The 20191-nt window shown below is 48.5% G+C and overlaps 1 protein-coding gene across 1 annotated transcript in view; it reads right to left on the bottom strand.

The window, feature by feature from the left end:
• Positions 1-412: 412 nt before the first annotated feature.
• FGF18 (fibroblast growth factor 18) overlaps positions 413-20191 on the bottom strand; it is a 40169-nt gene continuing 20390 nt past the window's right edge. Inside the window, exons 4-5 of the mRNA XM_006884344.1 lie at positions 9302-9408; positions 413-1469 (exon numbers count right to left, since the gene is read on the bottom strand). Coding sequence (XP_006884406.1) covers positions 1203-1469; positions 9302-9408 — 374 coding nt within the window. The 3' untranslated portion in view covers positions 413-1202. The remainder of the gene's footprint in view (positions 1470-9301; positions 9409-20191) is intronic.

The following is a 20191-nucleotide window of genomic DNA, read 5'->3' as shown; positions in this document are numbered from 1 at the left end:
GCATGGTTTTTTTGTTTGGTTTGGGTTTTTGGGGTTTTGTGGGTGGGTTGTTTTTTTGGTTATTTTTTTTCATTTGTTCTTTGATAGATCCCCACTATCTAGACTAGAGCCTTGGCACATAAAAGGCCCCTAGTAAAAATATGTAAGTGTATCACTGAATCAAGACTCATTAGAATGTAATCTCTCCCAGAAGACAAGGATTTTACCTAAAATTTTACCTAAAATTACATTCTCAGTGCCTAGAACAGTGCCTGGTGCATAGTTAAGTGTTTGTGCATGTATCCGTGAATGAATGCATGAATGAGTAATATCTCCACTCTCTGCAAAGACACCAGAATCAGAAATATAAACACAAAGGGCACAGCTCCAGTGAGCCTTGCCCCAGTCACCACTCGCCTCATGTTTTGTTTTGTTTTTAAATAATTTGTCAGTTGTTTTTAATTGTTGAGGCAGTAATACTTGGTTCATGAAACTGCAATATACAGAGAAGTGAAATAAATAGCTTATATATATATATAATATATATAATATAGCTGGTTTTAAAATATTCCCTTATCATTGGTGTACTAGGTCACGTGAGTCACGGAAGGTCGTTAGCAGCATCTTCCAGAACTGCGAGCAATGCAGGGTCACCATGATTGGACGAGGCCGTCTGTCGTCGGGAGTCGAGGCGCCGAGAATTCCGAGGGGCACGCCTTCCCTGCGCGGTGTCTCAGGACAGCTTGCAGCGGACAATAAATAAATGACTGCAAACCAGAGAGCGATTTTTGTTGGAGTCTGGGGCAGGGCTGTGTAAGGGAGGTGGGTTTGCTGAGTGGTACCACTCTTATCTTTATCTTTTTTTTTTCTCTTTCTTTCAGAACCTTTGGGAAAAAGGACTTTGGTTTCTCAGAGTGTCGTTTCCTCATTCAAGTCCTCCTCTGGGGACGAGTTTAGAGTTGTCTGTTCCTCAAGAGAGACAAGCACCTGTGGGTTGACAATAGTCCCTTTACGCGAGTCTTTTGTCATCGGGGGTTTCAAGTCAACAATAAAATCCTTATCGTGCCCCCCCCAAAAGTTTGGGTTCAGTTTTTGTCTTCTTTTAAACACAATGTACAAAAATAGAGCTTCTTCCTTATTTTTCATGTAAAAATATTCCTCTGATGCAGTTCTCTGTGAGTGTGAGTGTGGGCTGGGGCGGCGTGCAGGGCCACAGGGTCAGCCTAGCCCGGGTGTGTGGGGCGGATCCTCCGGGACCTCTTGGTCACTGTCGTGTACTTGAAGGGCTTCTGCAGCTCAGCCTGCCCCTTGGGATAGCGCTTCATGAAGTGCACGTCCTGCTGGTTCTCCCGGGTCTTTGGGCCCTTCCGCGGCCGCCCCTTCTTGGTGAAGCCCACGTACCAGCCAGAGTATTTGGCTGACATCAGGGCGGTATAGTTGTTCTCCAGGACCTTCTCGATGAACACACACTCCTTGCTGGTGCCATCGGGCTGCAGAAGAGAGAGAAAAAGCAGGTAAGATGAGAAGGGGAGGATGCAATGGTTCACAGCTTTGTTATAAGGACAAGGGAGTATGGATGATCCTGGAAGACATTATGCTGAAATATCTCAGTCCCAAAAGGACAAATATTGCATAGGGCCACTGTTGTAAAATGGGACTGACATTGAGGTTGAGGGAAGACTGAGGAAGAGGGGATAAATAATGTATACTGCATTGAAACAGATGAGGGAGAGAACTGTTTAAAAGGGATATATGGTTAGTTATTATTGTCATGACAGGAGTCCAGAATGAAGGCTGCATAGTGGAGTGGACTAGGGGGAGGGATTGCATAACAACGAAAGAATTTTTCTTTTACTTTTCAAAGTAAAAGAGGAGGGCAGGGGTGGGCAGGAGAAAAGTGCAACAATGAATGAATGAATGGAAACCCTAAGTCTCTGTAAACTTTCATTAAAATTAATAAAAAAATAAAAAGCATTTGCAATTTAAAAAAAGAAATAAGTTTGGTCACTGATCAGAGGAGAAAAGGCCCAAGGCAGGAGTTACAGAACCAAGCTCTGGCCTCAGCTATATCACTTCCTGAATAAGTAAAACAGACTCTTTATATTGGTCACTCCTGCACAATTCCTTCTCCTCCAATTAGATAGCAAACTTCCATTCACTGTGTTCCAACTCCTTCCTTACTCTCAACCAGATTCTACTTCAACTGTACAAGCCAGACTCAGCCAATCACATTATTTTGTCTAGATCTTGGTGACTGAGTAATGTCTAGGCATGTGACCTAAGTTATCCAATCAGAGTGATCCTTGAGATCTTTCAATAAAAAGAGGGAGGAAACTGTTGCGCCTGGCAACCTCATGTATCTTAGAGTACATCTGTGTTGTGTAGGGTTTTCATGGCTGTGAAAAGCAGATCACCTTCTGCCTTCTGAGGTGCCTCTGGGTGGTTCAAACTACCAAACTTTTGGTAACAGCTAAACACTTAACAATTTCTTTTTAACACCTAAGAACTCCATTTTTTAAAAAAAAGCCCAAAAGAAACCCACAGGTATATTTTGCCTTGAGAAGTATGTAAGGCTCTAGCTGAGGCAGCCATTTTATCACCATGAGGGCAATGTCTGATTACAAAGCCAAGAAAAAGAAAAGAGAAACCAAGTCTTCATCACATCGCTAGGGCTCTGGATCAAACTGCATCTGAAGCTCAAGTCACCTCATGGTCAAAATCTCCTTTAAATCAGTGTGTTCTATCATTTGCACTAAACTTGACATCAGACCACCTACTCAACAGTAGCTCAACTCTACTATGCCGTTAAATACAAACTACATTTAATGTGAAGTGGACTGTGAGTACATTTTAGTATTTGATGTGAAGTGGGTTGTCGGTGTTAGGTGCTGCAGAGATGGCTCCCACTCACAGTGTGAATGGAATGAAACCCTGCCTGCTCCTGGGCCATCCTCAGAATCTCTGCTGTGAGTGAACCCATTAACGCAGGCAAACTCCTGAGCCTTTGCCCTGGATTCTGGAATTTCGGGTTGCTGAGCAGATGTGTGAACCCCTTAGTAGACAAAGTATGCCCAGCAAAGAGCACTAGATTTGGAGTCAGGAGCCAAATCAGCTCTCAGACGTCTTGCATGACTCAGGCAAGTTTATTCCAGTCTCTAACTCCTTGATTCCTCATCTACAGAATGAGGACAATGACCTCTGCTCATAAACGAGTCTGACGCACAGTAGGAACTTGCTAACTTATTTTTGAAGAGCAGGTGGTTCTGACTAGTCTGGTTCTCTCCCTTGGGTCTAGTCTGGACAAAGGGTGGAGGAGAGGCAGGGTTTTGAATCTTCTCCCTGAGACAGCCGAGTAGGGAAACACACAGAGTTGGAAGGCCTGAATTAGCAGCATTCGCGTTTCCAACTAACATCTCCAAATTTAGGCCGGGCCCACTCCTCGTTACGGACAGCTGCCTGGCCAAGTTGGAAGCCCAGCGGTCTGGCTGTGTGTGGAGACTGAGGTGCGAGTTCCAGCCTTTTGTTTGAAGTGGAAAATGGGCAGGAGCTTCCAGGAACGTTCACCTTTGAGCAGAGGGCAAGCTTGGGCCCTGAAGACAAAGTGCTGAACTTTGCAGAAAGGGCTAGGCAGGGTAAGAAAACACTTTCAGGAGGACGAGATCTTTCGAGGAGAGTAGAGCAGGCAGGGAGCAGGCCTGGGAAACACACTTGGGGCCCAGAGGGCAGTATGGGGGTACTGCTATGAGGGAAACCAAGGTAGATATACAACAGGGATAGAGAAGAGTGTTCCTTGGGTTCCAGTGACTGTCCCAAAGATAGTTCTAGAAGCCGCCTGTCTGACCTGAGTCCAGGTTCCTTGGCTGCTCCAAATGGACCATAGGAGGAAACTGAACAGAAGGGCTTACCTTTGCCAACTTGCCTAAGCTGCTTGCCTGCCTAGAGTTCTTAACATTACGAAGAACACTGCTTTCATCCTTCAAAGCTCTCAACACAGGAGCTGCCTCTTCCGGGAAGCACCCCCTGACTGCATTTTACCTCCCTGAGCAATTTCTTCTTCTCCCTCAAGTTTCCACTCAAACTTTCCTGAGCTCACGTACTCCATCTTCTGGACTCCTCTGGGGACTCCCTCCATCTCCCAAAAGAGCAGTTGGGTGTTTGCCTGCCTTTTCTAGCCCAGGGGCATAGAGCTAGAGCACAGAGCATCTGCAGAAAGTTTGTGGTTGAATGAGTGAGAGCATCATGGTGAGAGTGACACATAAAAAGGGTTTTCTCAGATTTAGATTGTCCCAGGCACAGACATCAGAATGTGGTTGAAAAGAGAAAAAACAGGCAGAGACTGGGCATCTCGCCTGGCCCAAATGACCTCCCATCCTTTGCGTTTATCCATTCATTCACGTAACATTTATAACTAGTCTACTATGAGCCAGACATTGTCACCTCTTTTGTTTCATTTAATCTTCTTAGTTTGAAGTAAATCTATCTGGTATGAGTTAACAAAGTTCAAAGAGGCAAAAGGACCTGCACAAGGTGGTGGAACTTGTAAGTGGCAGAACCAGGATGTGAACCCGCCCTGACCAATGCAGTTTCCTACATCTCCATCCAATCCAGACACACAGACCACATTGAGAAACAGAGTGGAAGAATATGCATCACCTGTCACAATACCCTCCACCAGGCCCACACAGACTCTCTGAACACAAAACCAGGTTTGGGATGTGCACAGGGCTAGCACAATTCCTGGCAAATATGCTTAGAGCATGTTTGGCCTTATTTAGAACAGTAAGGAGATGGAATGACTTTCAAAAAAATCCCTAGAGCTCAGGTGCAGAAGCGAGTTTAGGTTACTCAGGAGGCAGCCAATAGTACTATGATGACACAAAGTCCCCACTATGAACTCAGTCATGAACAAATGAGAAGCCTACTTCTGGATTTGATTTCTGTCTCTTATTCTGATCTTATTTATCATCTTCAAAGATAAAAAAAAATTTACAAATACCTGGACCTCAGTCCTACACATAGAAATTCTGACTTAGTTGGGTCAGCAAAGACAGAGGTATCAGTATTTAAGTGAGTATTTCATCCCAAGATCTTGGGTATTTTGTGAAATTTTAGAACCCTGGTTGCAAAGCAGGTAAGCCTTAAAGAATTAAGCAAAAGGTTAGAGGCTAGAACTCACCACCACCTACTATACAAAAGGAGGATGTGGAAGTCTGCTTCTGTAAAATAGTTACAGCCCTGGAAATTCTATAGGGTAGTTCTAGTATGTCCTATAGGGTCATCAAGCAGGAATTAACATCAGTGACCATGATGCGTGATCCTCATGACCACCTCCTACCTCCTTTACAATCAATCCTAGTCCCTCTATTTGACCTGAAGACTGAATTCTTATGATACTATTCAGCCCCAAGATCTATCTTAACTAAAACCAGAACAACCTCTAGACTTTTTAGCTTTAAATGTGTATATGTATATTACATATAAGGATGCACCCGTTTATATATATTTTAAAACATACATCCATATATATAAACATACAGCATAAGCGTGTGTGTGTGTGTGTGTGTGTGTGTGTGTGTGTGTAAAACTTGGGAGCTCCCTAGCAGTATAGTCTGTAGGGAGTTGTGCTACCAACCCAAAGGCCATGCCTCTCTGGTGGTTCAAATCCAACAGAGCTCCAAAAGAGAAGTTGGGCAGTCTCCCTCAATGCAATTTACAGCCTTAGAAACCCAATGAAGGGTCAGCTATGAGTCAGTTCTGATTCAATGGCAATGAGTTTAGATATATAACAGAGGAGGAAAACCACTGCCATCATCATGAAGTAAACTCTGACTCATAACAACCTTCCATCAGGTTTCCCAGGCTGGGCATCTTTCTCCCTTGAACAAAGGGTGGATTCAAACCACTGATCTTTTTGTTAGCAGTCTAATGCACTACATACCAGTATCAGATACTCATGCCAGAGTCTTAAATTCCTTTATTCAGTTTAAGGCATTTTGATTGGCATTTCAGTCCAAAGCAACTGGAACATATCCAGGTTGGTGGTTCAGGTACTCCCTCACTGAGAAAGCCTATGGCTCCTATGTTGTCCACAGAGGACATGCCACTGACCATGGAAGTGAGGTGGAAAAATCTTAGTGGAGTTTCCAGAGATGGTAGCATTCAATGTATGTATGGATGAAAAGAGGCACTGCTTTTTGCAGATAGATGGATGTTTGGATTTGGAGGCAGGGAGGAGAGCTATCTGAACTATTTGAGATATCTGAGGTGGGGAAAGAAGGTAGGTACAGTTTACAAAGGAAGCAATTATAGTCAAGAAAAGCTCTTTGGGAAGTTCAGTGCAGGCGCTTTGCTGTGTGGCCAGAAAATTGACAAGGCTGGTATCCAAAGTCAAAACAGCCCAAGAAAGCTGTCCTTCACTACCCTTCCGAAGGAGTAGTAGCCAGGGGTCTACATAAGTGACGGGGTGGCTTTGTGAACTGGCTTCAAAGGAGAAAGGAGCTAATGTTTAGCAAATGCCTACTAAATGCCAGTTTATCACTGCCATTTCACAGATGAGGACACTGAGGCTCAGGGAGATTAGGGCACTTGGACTCACGTAAGGATAACTACGGCTATAGGTCAAGATTCAAACCCTTGGAAAGCACAAACCACATTTCTATTTCTTTGGTGGCTCATGGTCCTCTGGTCAGGTACCCAGACACACAATCAGCCCTCAGTTGAGATCCAGTCTAGTGGGCACCTCTGGATGGCACAGATGAAGTCAGACAGTAACAATACAGATTGCTAGGCTTCAGAGGACTGTTCACAGGCTGTGGGCTCTGGGGCAGGTGAGCAGACTAAGGGGTTTAGAGAAAGTTGGCAGATCCTCAAGGATGAGCAAGAAAGGACTTAAAGTGGATGCATACGGGGAATGGCAGTTGCCACAGAAAGAACAACATTTACAAAGTACCAAGGAATGGTGGTCAGCCGTGCCACGTGTCTGTGGCATGAAGGAGGTTAGGTCAACGGGAAGGGCCATGAGACCAGGGAGCTGGCCGGGTTTATAATATCCCACTAAAGAGGTGGCTTTTCTCCAATACATGCAGAGAACCCATGGACAGATGGGTTTCAAATGGGAGGCCACTGACTTGCGCTCTTTTATGCCTTTGAAAGCTGAGGATGGGGCTGGTGAGGTGGAGCCCTGTGCCTAGAAACACACCCACGGAGGTGGGCATAAACCCCAGGCAGATACCAGGCCAGAAAGAGGCGGTGGCCGAGGTCAGAGAAGGAGAGCATAAGCACCCAGCTGTCAGTGCTGAGCAATTGCAGGACCTGGGCTCTGACAGATCTGGGAGGCTAGAGGTAGGACATCCATTTGGTGCTTAAGGATGGCAGCATCAGAAGACTGAGGCCAACAGCCGAATCAGCGCCTGCTGGGCAGTCAGGACAGGTGGATGGGGAGCTAGGGAGGGGAGGGTTTGCCTAGGGGAACCCCTCCTCAGGCAGCCCAGAAGGAGACTTAAGGCAGGTGGGGGAATCACAGTAAGAGCAAGAAGGAAGGAGGGAAGCAGCCCACGAGGAGGGGTGGCGGGCTTCCTCCGCTGTGCCGTGGCGAGCGCCAGCTGAACCGTCCCCAATATTATTGACTGGAGAGAGGGCGAGGGGGCAGGAAATCGGAGCCGGCTCCTGTGGAAGCGGTGACTCAGCGGCCAGCCGGCGGCGGGGAGCAGCCCGAGGGGACGCGGCTGCTCTTCTGACCCCTCGATGGCCCTCCTGGGGTCGCCGTGCCGGGAAACGCGCGCAGACGGGGCGGGGCGCACTCGCGGCCGCGTGGGCACCGGGCACGGGCGGGGCGGCGCGAGCCCCCGCCTTGAAAAAGAAAGAAAAACGAGCCTCAAACTCGAAGCAGGTTGGGCCTGGGAGGCGGCCCAGGCGGGCAGGAGAACAAAGCGCCTGACGCGGGGCCGGGCCGCCGCCACAGGAAACGGCCGGCCAGGAGGACCCGGCGCCCGCGCCCCCAGCCCGGCCGGGAGCCCCACGCCTCCCGGGACGGCGGAGTGAATCACTAATTAAAACCACTCCTCAGCACGGAGAAGACGCGCTCTTCGGATTACTATTATTTTGCTCTTTGGGAAGCTTGAGTGAGTGTGGGCAGTGTGGCTGGAATCTTTTCTATCCAAACAGGGCTCCGAATCCCGCCCCGCCTGGGACAAGGGATGAGGGCGAGGGCAGGGGCACCGCCATGCCTCAGCTTTCACATCTGTGAAATGGGGGAGGTGATGGCAGCAACGTCGTGAGATTCTTGGTACTTTGGCTCCAGCCTGGCAAAAAGTACGCGTGGTCAATGGGAGTGGTTCTTAATGTTGTTATTATTATAGCAAGTAATAATAACCCCGACAAAACCCTGACTCAGGTCCTTGGCAAGTTACATTCAGCGCCCTGAGAATGGGGGTGTGGGGCGGGAGAAGGCGGGGAGAGAAGGAAGTGGGACATTGGAAAAAATCAAAAACATTGCTTGTTTACAAGACTGTGGTCCCTTTCTTTCATAAACAAGGTACAATAAAGGGCAACCAGGGCCTTGCCCTCAAGCAAGAGAAGGTCCCCCTCCCTTGGAAACTGAGGTTACCCTCCATCCTACTACTCCACCTGCCGAGAGCCTTCTCCCCCCATTATGCAAGATGGATGTGAAGGCGAGCAGAGGCCGTGGCAGAGAGAAGGTGGGGACAGTGCAGGACTCCACCACCCAGCTGCTGCCAGTGTCGCCTCCATGTGAACACTGTGGGGGGGGGGGGAGCAAGAAGTGTGTGAACATCGCAAACAAGCCGCTCAGGACGCAGCACCAATGGAGGCGCAGAGCCCCCGCACCCCACCCTAATTCATTACATGCGTCTCTCCTGCCGGTTCCAAAGTAATAAAATCTTCCTGAAATGCTAGAATCGTGAGGCCCGGCATGCTGACGAAAGGCTGGGTTCCGGAGGCTGCTGCTGCGTGGTGCTGTAAACCCCTGGCGATTGTTAAAACAATCACTTGCAGCCGCTGTGCTGGGCCTGCCAGCTCCCCGTTCCCAGACATCAGGTACAAGCAGTCAGGGAGCCCAGAACACCACAAGGGTTCCCCCACAACCAGAACTCCACATCCACCAGTAGACATCAGGGGCCAGTAGTTACCCCAAGGATGCAGCCATAGAAACTCTGGCCTGACCGGCAAAGTGTGAAGCAAAGAAGAGGTGAAAGGAAGAAACTACAATGGGAATCACTGGCATAGACATGCTCACAGTCTTTTGGGGGCTGACAGGATCCTGAACACATGTCCAGATCTCCGGGAATTCAGGGCCATCACTCACCTTCCCTACAAGCTTGCCTTTCCGGTTCATGCACAGGTAGAATTCCGTCTCCTTCCCCTTGATCCGGACTTGACTACCGAAGGTGTCTGTCTCCACTAGGAGCTGGGCTTCGAAAGGCAGAAAGAGAACAAGACATGTTTTTAACTAGGGGCAATGACTTTAGTGACTTATTGTCCCTAACCCTGTCCTGGCTCCCCTAACCCCCAAAGTCAAGCACAAGGAGGTTTCTTCTAGGTTCCACTGGAGCAGTGTGCCCCTCTGGCAGGCAGATGAGAGCTATCCCTTTTGTTTCCTGCCCCTCACGTCTCTGTTCCACCTGAGTTCCAGGTTGCTTCAGCCCCTCGTGATTAAATATAGCTGTGCCTGTCTTCTCCCCTTCTTCACCCACCACCCTTTTCCATCATTCCCCAGAGCAAGATCAGCGGCCATACATGTAGCCTCATTCCGCAAAGCTAGACAGCCAGCCATAAAGATGATTCTGTTTCCCCAAACCACAATCAATGGCCAAAGAAATAACCCACTTCACCAGAGCCAGGCAGAGAACTATACCAAATAACATCATTTCTCTAAGCAAGGGCAAGAGTCATATTGGGACTATAAGACAGACAGATGAATGCAAGCATGCTAACTGATGGATGAGTTTGCATATGACACACACTTGCACACACTCTGTCTTTGTGGACATCAGGTTACTTCCTCTAGAATTAGGTCAGAGGCCTGTTTCCCAGGGCTAATACTCTGCCACCAGAAATCTGAAAGGAAGTAGGGGAGGACGTTTGGGCCTATACTCAAATAGATCCTTCTTCCCCCAGTCAAGCCCACCAAGGCTCAGGGTAACTAACTTCCAGGAGCCCAGAAGTTTAATCAGAACTGAACATTATGTAGTATAGAAATAGGAGACCTGATGTTAAACCACCCTCTCTGGATAAAATTGTCCAGAAGGAAGGAACTCACACATCCCTAACTAAACAAGGACATCAAGTGGCCAAAGGATGGCCATCCACTGATGAGGCATGCTGTGTCTAGACTCCTCCCTGCTGTTCTGCCAGTCCACATTTTGTCCTCATTGGGATGCTGTGTGACTTTGGGTAAGACATGCACCCTTTCTGAGCTCTCTCTCTCCTCTCTGGTCTTGAACGCCTGTGTCTAACCTCTGCTGCCCACCCCCCATTGCTGCCTTCTTTGCCTCTGCATCCCACCCCCATCCTCCCACACTTTTCTTACATCCGCCCCTCCCTCATCTACAAAATTTTCATTTCAGTGACAAGGGGCTTGCTTCTCTAGAACAAAAATCACGGCCCCACATTCCTGAGTACAGTATCCTTGGAGCCGCAGAGAGTGTACCTCAGTGCCCCTAAAATACACCGGGTATGATTTTAATAAAAATTTTAAAAATATATACCTTGGTGCCCTGCTGTGAAAATTAAAACCATCTGGAACTCGAGATTTCCAATAATTAATCTAGCCCTCCTTTGACACCATGACTAATTAAAATATGATACCCACCTTTCCATGAAAAAGAGAGAAGAATTTACATAAAATTTAAAGATCTAACAAGAATTTTGTAATTCTAGAAACAAGGGGAGGCACATTCTTCTCCCCACCTGCCCCCTACCTCTAGTAAACACTGAGTCAGGAGTAGTAACTAACGCCAAGATGAGGGGGTGACACAAACCTCCGTCCTCCTGTTTCCCTTTAATTCAAATTCCCTATAATTTTCCTCGTTAGCTTGCTTGGGAGAACACAGGGCCAAACATCACAGCATTCCTGGAACTCCCTTTCTCCATCCGCTCCCTTAGCTAAATCCCAGGCAGGGTAGGGATAGGGCTGAGGGTGGTTAGGAGGGTCTCCATTTGCCAAGAGCTTCTTCCACCCACAGAGGAAGCATGTATCGGGAGGGGAAGCTCTGGAATGCACACATCTGGACAAGGGTCCCTGATTCCATCTGCTAACAATACGACCTTGAGCCTCAGTTTCCTCATTGGTAAAATGAAAATACTGCTGTTAGTTGCTTCTGACTCACAGTTGACCCCACGTGCACAGAGCTGCACTAGGGGCTTTTAAGACTTTGACCTTTCAGAAGCAGATCATCAAGACTGTCTACTGAGGTATCTCTGTGTATGTTCAAACCGCCAACCTTTCAGCTAGTAGCCAAGCTCTTAACTGCTCCTTGTGCCACATCTTCCTTAACCTTCATCAGTTATTGTGGGGTTTATACAGAATGATGCTCTAAAGAGCCTAGCTCCCTGTTCTCTGAGGTTGAAAAGCTCAGTGACTGCTGTTCATATTCTCTTAATTGCATGACAACAACAAAAGAATAGCAGGGAAATATCAGCTGTGACAAAGGTCAGAGGTGGAGCAGAACTTGTCTCCCCAAGACATGCCCTCTGATCTATACTTCCTCAGCATCCTCCAAGACCCTGGGCATCTGACCTGTAAGATACATCGGAAAGCACCTCGACTTGAGTCTCATGGGGTCAGATCCCATTTCTGGCATTATCACGCTAAACTGTGTGACTCTGAGAAGCCATGTACCCCTCTTTTCTCTCACCTCAGCTGGCTCTCCCTGGCATTTGGGGAGCAGAGTTTGAGAGAAGGCCTGGAATAGGCAAAGGTAACCAATGGTGAAGTCCTAGGACTGAGGCCCAACTAAATCTAAGGGGAGATTGTTACATTCACTCCTCCCCCCAGCACATGCTTGAGTCTCTGTCCTCAGAACAGCTTCTGCCTGGCAACCTGGTTCCTATGAGCCTGTTTTGCAGAAGACTAGCTTCAGAAACTGAGGCTGTCAGTGCCACATCTAGCAAGAGGGGCTGATGACAGGTTTGCCAGCCTCTACTAGAGGCAGGGGCTGGAAGGAGAGGGAGGGCAGTGCCTGGGCTCTGGGGAGACAAGCCCAAAGCCCAGTCCCCCCACTACTGCCGCTCCACCACCACCACTTATCAGCCATCAGCCAGAACACTGCAGGAGGCCCAGGCCCAGCCTGAACAGGCCAAGCAGGCCTGGGGCTGGACTTTACTGCCTCCACCCACCAACACCCCCTGCAAGCCTAGGCACCCCCACCCAGCAGGGGGAGGGTCTGCACCAGGCCTCAGCATCAGGGGAGCCAAAATTCTGTTCTACCACCGACCGCAGCCTGCGATGGAGTGACCTAGACTCCACTCAACACATGACATCATGAGGAGGGATCTGGGCCAGAATTATGTAAAGTCTTTGGGGAGTAATAGCAGCAGCAGTTCTCAGCAAGTGAGTGAGAAAGAGGGAGAGACACCACCCAGGCTAGGTTTACCGTCAGAGTCTGCCTGGTCTTTGGTATCAAACTCCCTCCTCTCATGTCCCCATACCTCCAAGAAGTGGCTTCTAGGAGCCAGAAGCCTCATCTAGCTCAGTTCCACGCAGGGCTCGGACACTGGGTCAGACATAAAGAATGTAGACACTAACTTAATTCCTCATCAGCGCCTTCCCATCCTGGCAGGCCACCACCACCTCCAGCCTGCACAGCTCCATAGCCTGGTCCTGTGGCTACCCTGGCCCCCACCCGCAAGCTGATCTCCACAAATCAGTCAGAGAGCTCCTTTGAAAACATAAATTTAATTATGTCTCTTTCCTACTAAAAAATTCCTGGGGGCTCCTCAATCCACTTGGAAGACAATCCAAATCCTTTACTGGGGCCCAAAAAGGGTACATGTTCAAGCTCCACTGACTCCATGTTGGCCCCTCATTCCCAGCCCTCCAGCCAGCCTAGCCGTCTCCCTAAACACGACCCTGCCTCAGGGCCTTTGCACTTGCCATTCCCTCTGCCAGGAGATTGTTTTACCTAGACCCTCCCACAATGACTTCTCATCTCCCAGGTTCTGACTCAAATACCACTTGCTCAGAGAGGCCTTCTCTTGCCAGTGTCAAATGTCAGCACAACTCCCCCCAACCCACCTCTACCCTCACACCTGCTCCATTCTCCTCAGAGCTCTTCTCTGAAATTCTTTCATCTATTATCTCTTTTGTTGGTGGATGGCAAGTCCATGAAGGTGGGGTCTTATTTACCACTGCCCTTTCCAACTCCTAGTTCCCTGGTGGCTTGGGAGTTCCTTTGTTAACCCCAAAGGTAGTGCACCCCTGTCAGTGCGAATGCAGCTCCACGAGAGAAAAATGGTTACTCTCCTCCCATTCAATGTATAGCCTTAGAAAACTTGCTGGACGGTCAGCAATGAGTCAGTTCTAACTGGATGACGATGAGTTTTTTGAGTGAGAACACATGCCCAGGGGCATAGGTTAGCACAGGTGGTTAAGTGATCAACTACTAACTGAAAGAGTGATTCAAACCAACCCAGAGATGCCTCAGAACAGGAGATTGACAACCTACTCCTGAAATCTCATAGCCCTGAGACCCCATCAGTTCTACTCTGCACACACAAGGGGTCGCCACGAGTCAAAATCAACTCTACAGCAACCAGCAACAGCACCAGTGCGTGCCCAGCTCATAATAAATCAATTAAACAACCTGGTCAGTTAGATAGGACTACACCACTTAAGTGTTAAAGGAAATGAGATCCAGAGAGGTGAAGGCTCATCCCCACTCTATTTCCTCTTGGTAAAGCAATCCCCAGCCTGCACTACTCCAGACACTCACTAGAACCTGGGGTCCCACCCACCCCATCACCAGGCTCAGTGTTACTGCAATATCTTCCAACTTACTGCATAACCAAAGGAAAACTCTGTCCCTCTCCAAGCCAGAACCAGGTGACCTCAAAGGACTCTTGCTTCTGCCCCTGTGAGAAATATCAGTAATTGACACTTATGTAGAACTTGCAATGCTGGGCACTGCTCTAGCTACATAACAGGTATTATTTCATCTCATCCTCACGGCAACCCTATGAGGCTAGAAGTATTGTTATCCTCATGTTACAGATAAGAAAACTGAGTTCCAAGATCACACTGTGATGAAGCTAAGATGCAAACTCAGGGAAGCTGGCTCAGAGTCCTTGGTCTTAGCCTACCTGTGCCACCATCTACCTACTTCTCCTCCACCCTGGTCCATCTTGAGAGGAGTAAATGAGGGAGTGAACAACAAGCACAAGGCAGTGAGGGCTTCTCTTTGTCGTCCTTTCTTGGAGTAGAGGCCAATGAGTGGAGAAGTACCTGCAGTGCCAAATACTGAGGCCCATCCCTCCCCCTAGTTCCACTACCAAACAAGCTTGAGGCAGGAGATGGCCCCTAGGACCACCCTGAGGAAGGTGCTTTAGAACCATTGTGGGAGATGGGGGAGCCCTTCTAGGACCACCCTGAGGAAGGTGCTTTAGAACCATTGTGGGAGATGGGGGAGCCCTTCAGGGCACCAAGATTGGATCAGACCACAGCCCACGGGGCAAGAAAGGGTTTCAGATCTGGGTGAGGGAAGAAAAGGTTGTGTGAGCCAGATGGGGAGTTCCACATCACTGGAAAGGCGCTTTTCAGTCTTTCCAGGGCCCAGTACATAGGGACCAAGCAGGGATGGGAGGAAAGAAGCCCAAAGGCACCCACTCCCTTCTCTCTCCCACACCCAGAGGAGAAAGCAGGAAGGGGAAAGAGTGCAAGGAAAACGGAGTGGGAAGGATATTGTTGGTCTGGTCTTTTTTTTGTTTTCAATCCTGTTATCTCTTGCTTCTCATAAATGTCTGTATTTTTTTAAAAATAATAGGTAATTCTTATCTGAGCACTTAACGAGAGGGCAGAGTTCAAACCATAGATTATATCATTTGATCTCACAGTAGCTCTAAGAAGTAGGAAAATTTTCCTTATTTTACAGAGAAAGTCATTGAGACTCTGTGTAGTCAAGATACTTGCCCAGACAGCTAATAAGAGGAGGGACCAGGATTTGAATACAAGAAGCTCTGGTGATCTAGTATTAAGGAATAACACTGCCAAGGTAAAGGTATGAGGTTCAAATCCACCAGATGCTCCACAGGAGAAAGACAGGGACAGTCTGACAGAGACAGGCAGGCATGGGAGGACAAACCCAGTGTGGGCACAGAGTGTCAAAAGAAAGAGAAGCGACATTGATTGATTGTTGGACTCTAGTGTGATCTGCCAAGGGACATCCCAGAATCATGAACTGGGTCCTCACTTTAAAGATCTCTGGTTGCAAGGTTGGTGGGGTGGGGGGGTGGTGCAGAGAAAAGCACAGAGTAGCAGCCAGAGAATCAGAGAGTGGTACAGAATAAAGAAATTAAAGTGACAGAGATGCAGAGGCAGGATCCAGACAGCAAAACTGGAGAATGGGTTTATTTCTTCCAAACCTAAGAGCAAGTCATCTCCAGACCGCTACAAAAGCAGAAAGGAGTTAAGAGTCAGAGAGAGCTGAGAGACATGGCCCCCAATGTGGGCCCTGCGGAGAGGCCAGCAGCCAGTCCCTGCAATTCCAGAGCTGACAGTGCTGCTGGCCCTTCTCCAAGCATCATCCTGCAGCAGGAGATGTCCTTGCTAGAAAGGAGCTTGGAGGTCACCTCGGATCAGTACTCCCTTCCTCCCCTCTGAAGGTGGGCCAGGCCAGGAAAAGGAGAGAGTAGTGGGGGTGGGAGAGACATTCATTCTGGAGATCTTTTCCCATCACTGTTACACACATACACACACAAATAGAGAGACACACACTTATACACAGAGAAACACACCACATAGGCAGTGCATGCATACACTGACACTTTCATGCACGTAACGACAAATGCATGACAGATGCTCACCCATACATTCTCACACACATGTGCTGGTCTTTTCGCTAAAAGTGCCCACAGTTCCCCTTCTCCTAACGTCCCTGAGGAGGTTTACAGGCCACGTGGGCTCACCAGAAAGGAGAGGAAAAATCAATAGGATTGATCAAGAGCTATGTTTAATCCTCACTGAAGCCCTGGTGTGGCCATTTCAGCCATGGGGTCGGCTAGGCATGGGTGGCAGCTCCTCATCAGGGACAGAAGTTCTGGGTCATGAGCTCAGAGGGCACAGGGCTCACACTACGATACTGCTGCCTCTGCCTAGGTGCACCTGCTGCTGAGGGAAGTGGGGTCTTTCTTCCCCTATCTCACTGCACAGATGGTCCCATGGATGATGGAAACACAGGTGGGTAAGTGGGCGGGTGGGTGAGTAAAAAGGAAAGAACGAGGAAGGGTGGAAGAAGCGATGGAAGGATTGATTTTCCAAAGACCTCTGCACCAGGCACTTCCCAAGGTAAAAAGAAGCCCATTAGTCGTCATAGTTGTCCCAGAGGAATGACTCACGTCCACCCAAAACCTTGGGTGCACTTGGATGTTCCTGGTACCCACTTGCTCAAGCAGATACCAAACACCTGCCATGTAGTCAGAACCATGCACTGAGGATACAACAATGAACGCAACAGAGAGACCCCACCCTCAAGGAGTGTGTCTGTACAGCAGGAGAGAACGGCAGTAACCGAATGCACAGCACAATCCTCGAGGGTGAGGAAGAAAGCACATACCTGAGGACCATCTCATAAGGGGACAGTTGAAAAGTCAAGCAGAGAAGCAGTCATGGAGCATCTGACAATAGCATTCTCAAGCTGGGGGAACAGCCAATGCGAGGCCTTCAACTAGGAGCCCGCTGGGGCCCAAGGAGAGCTTGAGTCAGAGACGGGGTGCGTTCAGGCCTTGCAGCTGGTTTGAGGATTTGGATTAGGTTCAAGTGAGGTAAGAGGCTCAGAGCTCTCAGATTTTAGTCTCAACTCAGAGTAGATGTCCCTGCTGCCTCAGCCCTGGGCTTGGGGCCTCACCAGCTGGCCCAAAGTCCCTGCTCCTTTCTGAGATTCAACCCTCCAACACACTGGGACAGCAGAGTGTAGGAAATGGGGACAAGGACTGCCCCCCAACCCTTGCCTCCAGCCCACCCCCTTACTGTAAGACCCATTCAAGTCAGACTGGGTATACTTGGCGTTGTCCCAAAAATCATTTTATTCATTCATCCAGTGACCTTTGCATGGAGGAGGGGCTCTTCTCTGCTGGGTCTTGAGCTGGACAGGAGGACACAGCAGCAAGCAGGGAAGAGTCCTTGCTTTCTAGAGCTCAAACTCTCAGACAGGAGCCAGACACAGCAGCAAAGGCTTCCACCTCGCCAAGGTCCTCACTTGGACAAGGCCAAGTGCAGGGTTCAGTGCAAACACGTTGGCCTGCGGTGCAAGAGCTGAGGAGGCTGCTTGTGGAGCTGAGCCAAGCGGAGGCGGGCTGACCGGAAAGCTGGCTTTTGATGGGCTCCATGCCCGAGGTGGAGGAAGCATGCGGAGGGAGGGCCCAAGGTCACCATGAAAGTTGGTGGCACTGGCTCTTCCCACTCATGCTCATTCTCTAGAAAGGACCAAGGGGCCTGGACCGAGAGAACCCAGGGGCCTAGATCAGCTATGATGGATTCACCATCATAATTACTCCTTGACTGAGTGAGACCAGAACACACCCAATGAGAGGGTCCAAAGACCCTTCCTCCTCTGGCCTGGGACAGCATCCTATGCAGGACGGGACTGACCCCACAGCCCATAATCAGGCTCAAAGACCCTCTCTGTCTTCAGTGACATGCCAGGTCTCCCAGTGGGAGAAGGCAACATCCTTCCCTTTCCAGGGTTGCTCGTGGAAGCCCAGGAAAACTGTTCTAAGGAGCAGAAACTTATTATAAGCACATGTCAGTGCCCTGTCTCCAGGCCTGTCCAGAGTATGCAGTGAGTATGATGTTTTTATTACTATTATTCTTCTTTTAATAATACCATCTTTGTACATAAGATGTTATGTCATTTCAAGGAATTCATTTTCTAGAGGAGGAAACAGTCGCGAAACCCACTCACAGACCTACGGCCTCCCGGCTGGTAAGTGACACTGCTCAGACTCAACGTCTTCAGACTGGAATCAGCCTCTCCCACTACTGCCTCTCTTTCTGCTGCAGCCCTGCCCCTGGCCTGCTCAGTCTAAAATGCAAAACATTTTTAGTTGTTTTGGGATTTTGTTGTTTGTTGGTTTGTTTCTCCATAATAGAAAGCCCTTTTCAAGTGAAATCAGAGAAGCGCTCTGTTGTTAGGTTTTAAAGCAGAGCTGCTTCTCAACCAATCCCAGGATCCCTAATTCTTCATAAGTCTGAGCTCAGAGGTCCAAGTGCTCTTTGTACCCAGTTCTATCTGGGACTCCATCCTGGAACCACCACCACTTCCTGAAGCCAGGAAACTTAAGTGCATAAACCTAGAGACAGGTGAAGTTGGTCCTCATGCCCGTTTCTAAGATGAAGAAACTGAGCTCACAACCAGAGACACCTGGCCAGGTTTCAAAATGCAAGTGGCACCTGGATGTCCTGTCTCCTGGGCCGGTGCTGTTCCTCTCAGAAAGCAAGTGCCCAAGGCAAGGTGCCTGGACAGAGGACAAGAAGGAATGGGGTTGATGTAATATCAGGTGGGCAGTGGCCCTACCACTCCCAGATTTACCAGTGCCAGAGTCTCCCATCCTCTGGAGGCAACTGTCCACCTCCAGAGACCAGTCCCTAAGTTGACACAACTTTTCTATAATGGGACTCTTCAATAGCAGCTTACTCCTGAAACTTCCACATTGCTCAAAGGGGCCCAGGAAGATGCTCTTGCATGATATCCAAGCATCTATGGAGACTTCAACAAAGCCCACTGCTGCAAAGCACCCAGACAAAAGTAGGTCTGCATTCTGAGCCCTCCCAGGCCAAGTCTAGCACATCCTGTGCACTTGGGGCATTTGTAAGACTCTGAATATTGGTTGCTGTGGTTGTTAGATGCTGTCAAGTTGAGTACAACTCATAGTGACTCTATGAACAACAGACCTGAATCCTGTCCTATCCTGTGCCATCCTCACCATTTCTGATACACTTGAACCCACTGCTGCAGTCACCATGTCAATCCATTTCATGAGGGTATTTCTCTCTTCCACTGACTGTTCCAAGCGTAATGTCCCTCTCCAAAGAAGAGCTTCTCCTAGCAAGATGTCCAAAGTATGAAAGACAACACTTCACCATTCTTGTCTCCACAGAGTACTCGGGCTGCACCTTCTCCAAGACATACCTGTTCATTTGTTTGTCAGCCCACAGGATATTTAGTACTCTCCTCCAGCACCACACCTCAAAGGCATCAACTCTTCTTCTGTCACCCTTAACCACTATTCAGCTCTCAGATGCATAGGAAGTAACTGAAAGGATCATGGACTGAATCAGACACACCTGAGTCTTCAAACGAACATCACTGTTCTCTAGTATTTTACAGAGGTCCCTGACAGCGGGCTTGCCCAAAGAAACACATCTCCTGATCGCCTGACTGCTGGTACCACGGGTGTTGATTGTGGATACAAGCAAGATGAAATCCTGGACAGTTTCAAAACTTTCTCCCTCTATCATAATATTCACTACTGGCTGATTGGTAAGGACCTTTGTTTTCCTTAATGTTGAGATGAAATTAGCCTTTGATCTTCTGCAACAAGCACCTCAGGTCTTCCTCACTTTGAGCAAGCAAGGATGTGTCATCTGCATAATGCAGTTTGTTGATGAGTATAACTCCGATCCTGATACCACATTCTTCATAGAGTCCAGCTCCAAGAATTATCTGTTCAGCATACAGACTGAATAGGTATGGAGAGAGGATACAACCCTGACACACACCCTTCCTGACTTTAGGCCATACCATGTTCCCTTGTTCCATTGAAGAACAATTTCTTGGGCCAGGTAAAGATTTCCTATGAGCACAACTAAAAGTTCTGGGATCCCCATTCTTCTCGATGTGAGCCATAGTTTGTTGTGATCCACACAATCCAGATTCCAGGCATTGACAAGGATCTTGTTTATACTGTGTGTTTGCTGAAATCCCGAAATGTCATATTCCGTGATTCTAATTAAATATGTATTAAAAGACTCCTATTGCATGCT

The sequence above is a fragment of the Elephantulus edwardii genome, unplaced genomic scaffold (genome assembly GCF_000299155.1).
Source record: "Elephantulus edwardii isolate Elephantulus edwardi_28Jun2011 unplaced genomic scaffold, EleEdw1.0 scaffold00033, whole genome shotgun sequence".
Taxonomy (NCBI): Eukaryota; Metazoa; Chordata; class Mammalia; order Macroscelidea; family Macroscelididae; genus Elephantulus; species Elephantulus edwardii.
Note: the sequence above shows the minus strand (reverse complement) of the source record. Positions and strands in the feature narration are given on the sequence as shown.